General features: G+C 35.1%; 1 protein-coding gene across 1 annotated transcript in view; it reads right to left on the reverse strand.

The window, feature by feature from the left end:
• Positions 1 to 12,921, reverse strand: part of PTPRQ (protein tyrosine phosphatase receptor type Q) — a 108,978-nt gene that overhangs the window by 33,534 nt on the left and 62,523 nt on the right. Inside the window, exons 27-33 of the mRNA XM_074167564.1 lie at positions 10,148 to 10,269; positions 6,660 to 6,846; positions 4,225 to 4,469; positions 3,519 to 3,585; positions 2,769 to 2,927; positions 1,381 to 1,603; positions 912 to 985 (exon numbers count right to left, since the gene is read on the reverse strand). Coding sequence (XP_074023665.1) covers positions 912 to 985; positions 1,381 to 1,603; positions 2,769 to 2,927; positions 3,519 to 3,585; positions 4,225 to 4,469; positions 6,660 to 6,846; positions 10,148 to 10,269 — 1,077 coding nt within the window. The remainder of the gene's footprint in view (positions 1 to 911; positions 986 to 1,380; positions 1,604 to 2,768; positions 2,928 to 3,518; positions 3,586 to 4,224; positions 4,470 to 6,659; positions 6,847 to 10,147; positions 10,270 to 12,921) is intronic.

Consider the following 12,921-nt stretch of genomic DNA (forward strand, 5'->3'; position numbering starts at 1 on the left):
TGCAGCCTCACCAGTGTTGAGTACAGGGGGACTATCACTTCCCTAGTCCTGCTGGCCACACTATTTCTGACACAAGCCAGGATGCTATTTGCCTTCTTGGCCACCTGGGCACACTGCTGGCTCATATTGAACTGGCTGTCAATGAATATATCCAGGTCCTTTCTTTTTGGGCAGCTTTCCAGCCACTCTTCCCCAAGGCTGAGTGCTGCCTGGGGCTGTTGTGACCCAAGTGCAGGACCTGGCACTTGGCCTTGTTGAACCTCATACAGTTGGCCTCGGCCCATCAATCCAGCCTGTCCAGACCCCTTTGTAGAGCCTTCCTACCCTCAAGCAGATCAATGCTCCCGTCCAACTTGGTATCATCTGCAAACTTACTGAGGGTGCAGTCAATCCTCTTGTCCAGGTCGTTGATAAAGATATTAAAGAGAACAGGCCCCAATACTGGGGGACACCACTGTTCCCTGCGGAACACCACCTGTGACTGGCTGCCAACTGGATTTAACTCCATTCACCACAATTCTTTGGGCCTAACCATCCAGCTAGTTTTTTTTTTTTTTTAACAAGCAAAGAGTATGCAATAATAGCACTACATCCAACATAGAGGGAAACAGTATAGCTTCTGGCAGTTTGCCAAGCAAGATTGTATTTTTTTGGTATAACTAAATCTCTGCTGATGAACTTTGTCAATACTGCTTCCTCATTTAACAGTCCAGGCTAAAGTAAAACCTCTTGACAACCTCAAAAGGACATATAAGGGAATGGGTATGTTTCCTCAACCATTCTGGTTAAGTTAGGTCCAACAAAAATAGAGATTATTTACTCCAGGGAAACCACTGTACTAAAAAGAAACATGGAATTGTCTAGATTCTTTGGAAATAGATAAATACTTTAGTAAATGATACTCTCCTTACCTAAGGTTTTGACAGGGTCAGAATAGTCAGAATCTGTAAATTGTCCTTTAATGTTAGTTGCTCTGAACTTAAATCTGTGAAATAAAACCAAGAAAACTAATGAAATGAAAGTTTATGTGCATTTTCTTAAATAGTATTTCACTTAGAAACTAAAAACTACTTTTCACTTTTAGTATAATATAAGCTGGAATCATTTACCTGCTAAAGTGACATTATGACAGACATCAAGGACTCAATATTTTAAATGTGTAATCCAACTATATTAATTACTTATCTTGATTTTGGGTTTATTTAATTTAAGAAATCAGTAAGCATCTTTTAAAAAGATTTGCTTCCCAATTTAAAATTAGAGACACATGAAGATAATTTTCACCTTTTCATAACTGAACTACACATTTTGTATGTTTGTATATATGTATATTTCACTTAAACTTTTCTCTTGAACAAATATAGAGACAAATGTACTTACAGGTACTGCTTTCTTGGTTTCAGTGGGCCATTACATATTTTGTTTTGACTGCCTTGTGTCATACACGTAGTATCAGCGCCTATGACATATATCTCCTCTTTGCCACTCAGATCTTCTTTTCCTTCTATACATGGTGGGTTTGGAAAGCCTTCATTTGTAAAATAAGGCCTTGGTCTGTTGAAGTAGGCATCATACCACTTAGTAACATTCCCATCATGCTGAGCTATTATCAAGAAAAGAAATAATCAGAAACAATTTACAATTTACAATTCTAACCAGATTGTAATTAAAGAAGTTAAATAGGAAATTAATCTTTAAAAGCTTTTGGTGCCATTTACACAACTAAGTCTATAACTGTATTTGCACTTGAATCCAAATTTCCCTATTATCCACACTATCTATATTTTGTTAACTCAGAGTAAATCAACTGAATCACAACTAGAAAATTTATGGGGCAGTCTCACACATGAGCTTTGCCTGTAGAGGATATAACTTATGCAAGCCACCTGACTTTGAGCACGGCTAGCAAAGACAGTAAAAAGTGTTTACTCTAAAGACAGTAAAGACTGTTTCATAAATGAAATTACTAGGTTTCCATAAGTGGACAGTACCCAGAAAACTCAGGAGAAAAATCTTCAAAATTTTGCTTAACATAGTATTTGCATATCTATCAGTTCAAGAGAATCTTCACAGCAATAGCTATGAAGTAAATGTTTGTAGGATTAGTGCTAAAATGCAAAATTCAGAAAAAGCTAAGAGATTTAATGGGAATGCTTTATTTCTATACACTGAAATCAAGCAAAACAAGGGAACTAAATACCTGGGATTTGTCCTTCTTAGGTAAAGTAAGCCTGACCATATGATGTCCTATCTTGAAACTCCCACTCACATTAGTAGGCAATTACTCAAAAGAGTATCATGGCACTGTTCATATGAGTAAATGTTCATCAGTCCATACAAGGGAATACACATTCTACAGAAGGGATTTATATAAATCCCTCTGCCCCCGTTATGAAATAGGACTATCAACTGCACATGACTGCATTCTTTTACAGGCAACACTAATAGCAACAGAACAACAACCTTACAAAAAAAAGTTTCAGATTTTTTTACCTTTCACAAATATCAAATTAAAATATAGAAATATAATTATAACAATGGGGCCAGAATAATATTGATGGCTTCAAACAGAATGGATGAAGACTCATTGGCAAATGTTCCCAAAATTCAGTGCCCAGCCCACAAGTATTGCGAAAGATACTTTGCTCTTAGTACTGTTGCCACAGCTAAAGTGACTTTGTTATAAAAGACATATAAGACAAACAGCCTGAAAATAAAGAAATGAAAAAAACTGAAAACAATTTTCAAGAGAACTTATAAAATTCTACCTCCAGCTTCCACAACAAGAACTTGTATCTTCTTGATAGGGCCATGATCATCACTGTAATAACATATTGGCATTCTGATGGTAATTGTTGTAGCTGTGACGAGTAACGCCCCACTGGTATCATAAACTGGTGCTGGTTTCTTTTTAGGCCGTGGTGGTTCTGTTTTTAAACAAAGATATACCACAGAGATTTGTTTTAAAATCTTTTCAGTACAAGTACTTTGTTCAGGCACATAGCTGTGTTATGCAAGACAAATCTTCAGCATATTTTCAGGGACAAGTTAATGTTCTACTTAATGCCTTATGCCTCTAAAAACTGTATTCTGATAAATGCCTCCACATACCAGTTTTCAATTAAAAGAGAAAAACAATAAAAAGACTGAGTCTTAGTTTTTCAATTAATTCCAATCAACGACTGTATTCATTTCCACAACTGTGATACTGTATACTTAGCTGTACCTCTGTGATATTCTTCTAAGCTGATGGTAACTAAAATACTGAAGTCAATATGATTACTTCACTGAGTCTGCACATGGTTTACACTATCATTCAGATATGAATAGCAAATGGGCAGTGATACATAGCAAAATTAAGAACTGTAATTCAAGGCTATCAGATATGTGCTCCTGCTCCTACATTATGCCGCCTCTAAATAATAGACAAAGGCACACAGCTGTGCACTCACAGGTAGAACAGCAACTTCTTCAGCATTTATAGAGATTTCAGCTAAAGGGTGCTTTATGAGACATACCTTTGATATCCATGGTTATTTTCAATTGAATTTTTGGCCCTGCACCAGCACCATTAATTGCATAGACCTTAAAAAAACAAACACTTGTTTTAATGAGTATCTGTAATAGCTTCAAATTGGCCAAATCTGGACATATCTGAAGCAAGGATGAATGCTGAAACACTTATTTTGTCATTCACACTTTGCTAGAACTTACTTCATATTTCTCTATGATCCTAAGTACAGTAACACTTCATCGCTTGTAATTTAGCTCTTACAAAAAGGAGAAAAACAAGCCCATAATTAAACAGTTATGTCGCCTCCTCTCATGTCCTAGTCTCTGATTATTTGAAAGGACTTCATGCACATACTTCTAGCAAGCTCCCTTGGCAGAACTGGACCTTTCATCTGAGCCAAATGACAGATGCAAGTGGTGGAATTAAGACAGAGATTTAGACTTGTACCCATGACAATGTGTCACAGGCTGCTTTGCTAGCACTTGAAATGGTGGTCCAGAATACAAAGCTAACCACTGGTGATGTGTCTTGCTCCCACTTACTCCACTCTCTTCATTGGTCCCCTCGTTCCTTAGACTTGTCTCTCTTCACACCCCAGCCAACATTCTCAGCATGAAACCTTATATTCAGCCTTGGTTTATGTTCCCTGTTCAGACTAATTTCTCACTCATATAAAAGAAAAAATCCAAAGGAAAAGTATCAATTCTTACGCTGACATTGTAGGTATGTCCTCCTTTTAGTCCTTCTATCATGGCAGTGACTGACTGATCTGTTTTATCAATGACACTAAGGTTGTGGATCTGGATGGCAGCAGGGTCATCTTCATTGTAAACCATAGCTTGATACACCTGAATATTTCCATTTGGTTCAGACGGCGGCACAAATGTCACTTGGAACTTTGTTACTTCGTCTGGTATCTTCTGAAATGTTATGTTGTTAGGTGGGTCTTCAGGCACTGGAATAAATATTTCAATAATCCACTTAATTAGTTTACTATTATTACTATTAGAGTAAAACCTGAAAAATTACAAATTATTTTTTTTGCATATCAGTATTATTTCATTAGTATTTTCTGGTTCTATTAAAAACATCTCAAATACTTATTGCATATGTAGATATTTATAAAAACAATAAAAAGTTGAATATTTAGTGAAATCCTAGTCTTAATGATAGCATTTAATGCTACGAATATTAAAAATAATGCTTAGATTACCCTCAGTAGTCTCCACTCAAAAAAGTTTCTTCTGATTTTCTACTCAGAAAGCCTGAAGTCATCATTATACCTTCAAATACGTCTGGGGTAAACAAATCTTTGCACAGGTTGACAAGCAAGAAGCAAGTGTTAGTCTTGAGTATCCCTTTCTGAAAGCTCTCTGTCAACAGCAAGCTCCCTCCCAACATATAAACAACCCACCGTGCTCCTGAGAGTCACTGCTTGTCACAGATAACTCTTTAGGAAAAAAACTTTCCACTAGCCAATGCCCAGACACAAACACAACATGCGTTTTTCCCAAAGACAGTTTTTTGTCAAATGCTTATTCCAGTAGCTTATTCTCAAGACAGCAAAGGTATAAATCATTTTCCCAATGTCCCTATCTGGAAGAAAAGGCTGTAACATTCTTTCCAGGCAGCTAAATATTTATTGCTCTACCTGAGCAGACAAGTATGTAGCGTGACCTCTAAATAGTGAAATCAAGCAACTGAAGGTAAACACATTCCCTCAGCCAAGGATTTAGATGCAGTTGTCATACCCTTCCAGGTTTTTTACATCAGCCAACAAATGCTTACTCAGGCTTCTCTGGAAGTCTGTGTAAACTGGTCCTAACTCAGCCATATGCTAGACTGTACAAACCAGATGAGATGGAAAAAATGTTCCTCTCACAGGTTACTGCACCTCCTAATGTATCACATTTTTACATAAGAGAAAAGGCTACCAAAAAAGATTGCTCACAGGACAGATTCAGGTACCACCTAAATTTAATCTTCATTCATTTTTCCATAGTAAAAGACCATATCAGCCTCTAGGGATATACACAGGTCATGAAATTGTTCGAATTTAACATATTAAAGGCATTAGAGAGAGAGATTTACACACACTCATATCATATCATATCATATCATCATATCATATCATTAGGTACACTGAATTTTCATACATGAAAAGAAAGATAAATGATAAATACAATCACTGTGTAATACGTCTGAATCTGAAATTAACCTAAGCATACAGCTAAAAAAGCTGACCTGCACCTAACCTCACTAGAGATAAGGCAATTGTAGTTTATACACAGTTGATAATTAGTTTGAATGAAACAAAACTTCAATATCTTTTCAGATAATATTTTCTGGTTGTTTTGTTTGTTTAACTACCCTTAGTGAAAAATTCTTCCCCATTTACATCTGTTTATATTTTCCTGAGCAAGTGTTATCTACTTCTCTGCGATGTAGTCTCTTGGTGTCCTGAGGTCCTTACACAGTTCCTCACTTTCATCTCTCAGTCTTATTTCTCTGAGTAACTTAATAGCATCGGCAACTTTTGTCACCTTCATATCTACCGTATTCTCCAGATTCTTTTTTATCTGTGGAACAGCTGACTCAAGGACAGATCCCTGTGGGCCTTCACTAGCAACCTCCTTCCAATGAGAACACATAGGTTGTGTGCTCAAGTCAGTACAGGTACCATTTATAAACGGTAGTATTCACTTCACTTAATTTTTATGTTTGAATTTTGCATCAAGACCAAGGATGTTGTATAGAGTTTTCAATAACCTCTTAAGGGAAACAGGCACCTCCACAGGGGGGAGTCATCCCTTCCTAAGACAGGTATCATATATTTATATATATACATGCTAATATAGATAGGACCTCTCTTCATTGACTATAGAAGTAATCTAGATGGCTGTGTTCCACACATCCATATTTTCCATAAAGCAAGTTAAGATGTCAGCATTACTAAAGGTAAATCTTAGTATTTATTATCACCACCACTTTTTTTTGTTGACTGTCACCTTTTCAAATATTGAAAAAATATTGTTAGAACAAATCTGCATTAAAAATGCACCATGTGCTCAAAACTCTCATTGATTTGTCAGATGAAAGAAAAACTGCAAAGTTTGATCCATATAAAGTAGAGAATAATACAAACCTGCTTCAAAAGTGGAGACAATTACCGGAGAACTAGCCTTGCCTTCAAGGAGCGCAGCATTAACATCCCCCGTAAAGGCAATGATTACTACAGAATACCTTGTAAAGGCTTTTAAATCAGAAATTTCTAAGACTTTACCCTCATCATTTGTCTTCAGAAATTGAGCTTTATAATTGTCATTATCTACCTGTAAAATAATAATTAAAAAAACACGATTACAAGACTTGAAACAGGCAAAATCAGGGCATTATTATTTGAACACCTTATTTCTCTTTCCAATTTTCTAACCATTTACATAGAAAAGTTCACAAGAAGTCTCCAGCTACCAAGTCTAAAAAGCTGCACAGGGGAGCGCACTCCCATCTCACCCATGTGTTGCCTCTTTAGCACTTTGTGAAGTATGAGATTAAATAAATGGGCTCTTCGCTTGGTGCTGTCTTCCACCAAGCAAACATGAACCCATTGGTAGACACTGGGCCAGGGAAGATGCAGCAACCTGAAATGGGAATCAAAGTAGCCACAAATTCAATTCAATTCAAATTCACAATTTTCAGCACTGGAAATTTTTAAAAACACGATAACGAATCATTTGTGAGAAAGATTCTAGGTACACTTGTTTCTGTGTTAGAGCAGGATATGGACTGGATTACTTCTTGGGATCCCTATCATCCCTACATTTTAAATAATCCATAGTTCTGTAAAAAAATCTACAGTGTTGGGCTTTATAAACAATTAATCAATTCTAATGTTAGCTTAAAAAAGGAGAAAAAGGGAAAAAATGGGAGCTTTTCTAGTGTTTGATCAAGTATCATTTACAAAATTCTTTTTATGTCTATTCCCATTACTTCAGTTAATGATGTTTTCATTATTGTTTCCTCAGTGTGTAATTTGAAAAGAGGATTAGGTAGCTGTACAGTAGTTTTCCCACTGGATGAAATCTGTATTAAATGCAGCTGCTAAAACATTAGAATAGTTCAAGCATACCTTTTATTTGACAGATATGCATCTATCCCCACTGAGAATTAACCTGAACTAAACTTTCTGATGGACTAAACAGACACTCATTTCCTGGGATGGCCATGAAGAGCTGAAACACTTTTTCCTATCTGACTGTCAAAAATCTGGCATATAAATATTTATACAAGAGCTAAAATACAATCACAGCTCTACATCATTAAATTTATTTGTATTCTTCCTGAAGCTTAATGGTTCAGTTCCATCTTCCTTACTCATTTTCAGGAATATTTTATTCTAATTATAGTAGGCAGCAAGACAAACTAAAATATGATTTAGAGGAATAATAATGAGTGAGTACTTTCTAGTTTTTCTGTCTATGAAACTGCAAGGAGCATCCTAACAATTTAAACAGCACCCTAATAGATTCACTAATAAATACTAATTACTATCTTTTAAGAATACAGACATCACAGAGTACAAATCTGAAATTATTCTACTTCTGTGAGCCCTTAAAGATACTCAGTTGAGAACTAAAATGAGTAAAGTTATACATAGAGGAAGTTTGTGGAATTTGGAGTCTTCATAAAAAATTTCCCACTGGGACAATAAAATATATACTCAAATTTTCACTGAAAAAAGATTGTGACAGCTTTATTGGCCTTTAAGAAGGAATAGATTTGTCTGCTAAGATGATTATCTACAGAACTGACCCCTGTAGTTACTGATCATTAGACAGACAACATCTAATTACAAGAAATCCCTAAACATAAAGCAACATGGCTGAAATATATTTGAAAAAAAAGCCCTACTTTGTGAAAACCAAACCAAAGCCCTCCAAACTAAACGTTTAAAACAGGTTTTTAAGTTCCTTCTGAATGCTGGCAGGCTGACCTGGAACATTCCATACTTCATCTCACTTTAGGAATTTTACTGTAACTTACATTGATAAGGTATTTATAGTATTTTCATGGTGTAGAATCAGATGACAAACTTTTTATAATTTAGGAGCTATTAGAGAAAATAGTTTAAATACAAGGTGATTAAATATTACACAGAAAAAAAAATCATGCTTTGAAAATTGAATTTGGAAGTTTTATCAAAAGCATGAAAAGGATTTTTTTCTGCTGATGCACTATAATGCTGTTTACTCAAAAAAGACAGGAACTTTTCACAAGGAATAAGTCTACTCTAACTTTAGCAAAAGAGAAATAAAAATTGTTATGTAGTTTCCAGCAACCTACGTAACAGGCCAAGAAAGCACTTTTTCTTCCCTGGTAGTATTCCCCTCGTTACTGTACTTCCTTCACCCTGTCATATTACTGCTGTGGTAAGCGCGCTCAGAAGTGAACACATTGCACTCTACATATTGTACAATGAAGTTAGAGGAAGAGAAAATAGCAGGACTACACATAGGCCTCTCTTGTGACTTTACTGAAGAGCTTAAAAATATTTGGTATTTTTTACTGATCTACCTAGAAATTTTGATGGCACAAAAACCTCAGCATTAATATTTTAGAATATCTGTAATTCTTATGACCGAGAAACACTGAAAATACATACATAATAGTCTTCTTTTCTTCTCTGAAAATTGAAAGAACTTTCTATTTAAAGTCTTTAAACAGTTTGAAGTCGTCTTTTTTTTTTTTCCTGTTATCTAACAAACTGATTCAGGATTTCTGAAGCTACAAACAGCAAGTTTTCTTGGGTAAAGTCTGGTAAACTGCTTCCCATTTTCACTGATAGCTCTGTTTGTATAATTTCTGGAAGAACAGGGAACCTATATCCTACTTAAATCTTCTCATGTGCTCGAACTTAGAAAGTTTCATATCTTCCCACAGGGCAGGAAATGAGGTTTATTAATGGTTGTTTTAAGGAGTATTATAAGGTTAGTAAAGGATGAAAAGAGAAAGGCCACTAGAGCTTTTCTCTTATGTCAGCCTTTTTTTTTTTTTTTTTGCTTATAAAGATCAAGGAGAAAGAAGTGTTATTAATGTGCTACCAAAATACAGCTAATCTGATGGACAGAGCAACAAGTGGAAAGTAGGAAATCTAGTTTCACTTTAAAGTTTGCCCTCTGATGCGCTGTGTAACTTTGTACAAGTCACTTCCGTTTGCTAGGCTTTCCACTGTGGTTTGTAAAATCATGACAATGAACTTTTTCCTCCCTTTGAAGAAAAAGAAAAAAAATCTCATTATCATTTTTACTGGCAAACAGCTTCATTATTGTTAGAACAAGGTACACCTCCACAAAGCTCAGCTTCTGTTTTCCTCCATACATTTATAGCTACACTTTTCTTTCTCCAAGATCTCTTATTAGCACACATTTTTTAATACCAAGTAATTATCTCCCATCAAGAAATTTATAAATGTACAATCAATTCTTATGTGGAATTTATGTGGAAATAGAAACAGTCATACTGTTTTTCAATCCAGTTTATGTCTGTCCTGTAATTTCGATAAGAACATCTGCTGGGGTATTTGTGTCACCAAACATCTGCATTACTACCGACAATAAAACAGAGTTGCCTTACTGAGGTAATGTCTATGAGGTAGCATGTTGGTCCAGTGATGACGACAGGTTCACTCCAGCTAATATTAATACTGTGAGGAGATGTAGCTAAAACAGTCACATTTTCTGGAGGACTGTCTGGAGCTGCAGGAAAAAGTATGTATGTGAATCATGGCCAAAGACGTTCACAACAAATAACCCAGTACTTTTAGTGGCCAGTAGAGATTATTTTTCAATTTGAAAACAAAACTTTTTCTCACATTTACCATTATACACTGCTTAAATAATTATAACATTTTCTTTCTCATATATAAAGCATACAGTGTGATTTAGAAACACATCTTTCATTGCAATTACTGCAACTTCTCTAGAGTATGAAATGCCTACAACTTTTCCTTAAAATGAAATTATAGGGTTTTTAAGTTACAAGTTATTTATATGTATTTTACATGACACAAGCAAAATATATACAACTATTTAGACAAATAAACAAGCATAATATATTTGCTTATGTCAAACGAATCTTTCAAAGAACAAGAAATTGTGAAAACACAAGGTCTTCTGCATGCTATAAAAAATTTCCAGCAATGTTGGAAAGTACTGATGCAAATAATTTCATATAGAAAAAAATATTCTCTAGGTTTCATTTCAACTTATTCTTAACATGTTGAGAAACTTTGGAAAACACAAGTGATAGGAATTGTAAGCAGGCAGGAAAGTTCACATTAAGAAATGGTATTTTCCTGAAATTTCCTTTTGTCAAGGTGATATGTGAATTAGCCTAGTTATTTCTTATTCATGAATGAGAAATTAATGGAATCATAATAACAACACAGCAGTTCTCAGTAAGTGGTATTACTTTTTCAGAATGACGGTGGTAAATTTCAGGAAAAAAATTTGGAATATAAGTGACAACAGATTTGTAGATAATGGCAGAACCTGGCTCCATGGTGCCTTTTTTTTTGGGGTCTACTATAAAAAAAGACAACTGTGATACGTATTGGTGAAAAACCTGTTCTAGAAGCAAGAACAGATTTGTACATATTTCCAGAACTTGGCTTCATGGCGCCTTTTTTTTTCGATCTCCCGCAAAAAAATACAACTATGAGTACTACATATCAGCAGTTATATAAAATGATAAAGGTGATCATATCTATCCTAATCAGAAGATGCAGTCTCTTTTCTCAAACATGATTAATGCATGAATATGTATTTTTTCACCATTAATCATCAGGTATGAGGGCTTAATGAGGAAAATTGGAGTGTATATAAGGCTACTTAGTTTCTCAGGTAGAAAACAGGTTAGGAAAAGGAAAATAGCATGGAAGGAGGAATGTAGTTATTGAAATTATGTGTGAATGATTAATGAAGAGAAATCATAAAATTTTGCACTGTGAAGGTGAAAATTTCACACCATGGTTTCAGAATAAACCATGAAGATTTGGGAGTTGATAAGGTGCTATGGAGAGTTTATGGTGTTGGATACAGGAGGTAGATTGCTGTGCTGAGATTAGCAGGAATATACTAGACTTTGTAGGCAGGATCAAATTCAATCATTGGAAGCAATCCCCAAAAATACTGAATAGCATGGAACAACTGAATGAAGAGTGTAACTGAATGACCTACTAAAGCACGAGGGTCAGAGAAGGCTGGCTGTTGAGTGGGGATCCAGAACAGATACAACAAAATACAAGGGCAAGCATGCTCCCTAAAACCTAGAATTAACACAAATTAAGTCTATTTTACAGGTAACGTGTGTTGCTCAGTGTCTTTCAGTGTAAACAATTATTTCAGTAACTATGGCAGTGGTATTACTTATATCGCCAGCTGAAATCTCTGAAAAACAGTATAAAATTATATATATAGCTTCTCAAGCCTTAGTTTCCAAACCCATCAAGTTTCCCAAGACAATTTTCCATTACTTTTTTATGGCATTAATGGAGCATTTAATCTCTCAATATTTTATTTCAGAAGCCACTTTAGGTTTATGCATTAGACAGCAATGGTGTGAAATAATTTTAAAGCACAATCTAATCTACAAATTATCCATCCTGAAGTTATTTGTATGGATAATTCTGATATGCAGTTTATATTTGATAAATTTTTAGATCTTTGCAAGAAAATTCTAATTGAGTATGCTGTATTTAAGATACTTATCTAAAATATAACTAAGCATTAATACCTGTTTATTTTCATCACAAAAAGTGCAATATCAGTCATTAACTCAACGATACTGAAATTTAGGAATATTTTCTGAAATAACCAGTATAATTAGAAAGAAAACTAGAAAATGAAATGTCTCTAATGTGTCTCAGGTCTTACAAAACCCATCTTTCTGAAAACTGTTTGCTTCAGTGGGTAACTGCCACGTTCTGATTTAGGTTTGTTTGTGAAATGAATCTAGTCAATACGAGGCCATGATATCACTATACCCTTTCTCTTATAAATCACGGCAATTTACTCAGTAGAAATGACCTAGCCTTATTCTCTCATTCCCCCATAATCCAATCACTTCCTCTCATAAGCGCTTTTCTCCTGGTTTTCACAATAATGCATTTTCTGTAACTAATAACCATCATTTCCTGATTATCATGCTTCTATCCTTGCACAGGAATGTGGGTCTTATGGAGGTCAGGGTCATCTTTCCCATCCATCTGTGTCCTGATGCTAAGGCAGCAGTTAAGTGTGTTAGCTTGAAGATAAGTCTGGATAGCCAATCATTTAGCGTAATCCTCAAAAATAGGACTGAATACTCCAGTCTTCTAACAGAAATTCATGCTTGTGAGTTCGTTTAAG

The sequence above is a fragment of the Numenius arquata genome, chromosome 2 (genome assembly GCF_964106895.1).
Source record: "Numenius arquata chromosome 2, bNumArq3.hap1.1, whole genome shotgun sequence".
NCBI classification, from domain to species: Eukaryota; Metazoa; Chordata; class Aves; order Charadriiformes; family Scolopacidae; genus Numenius; species Numenius arquata.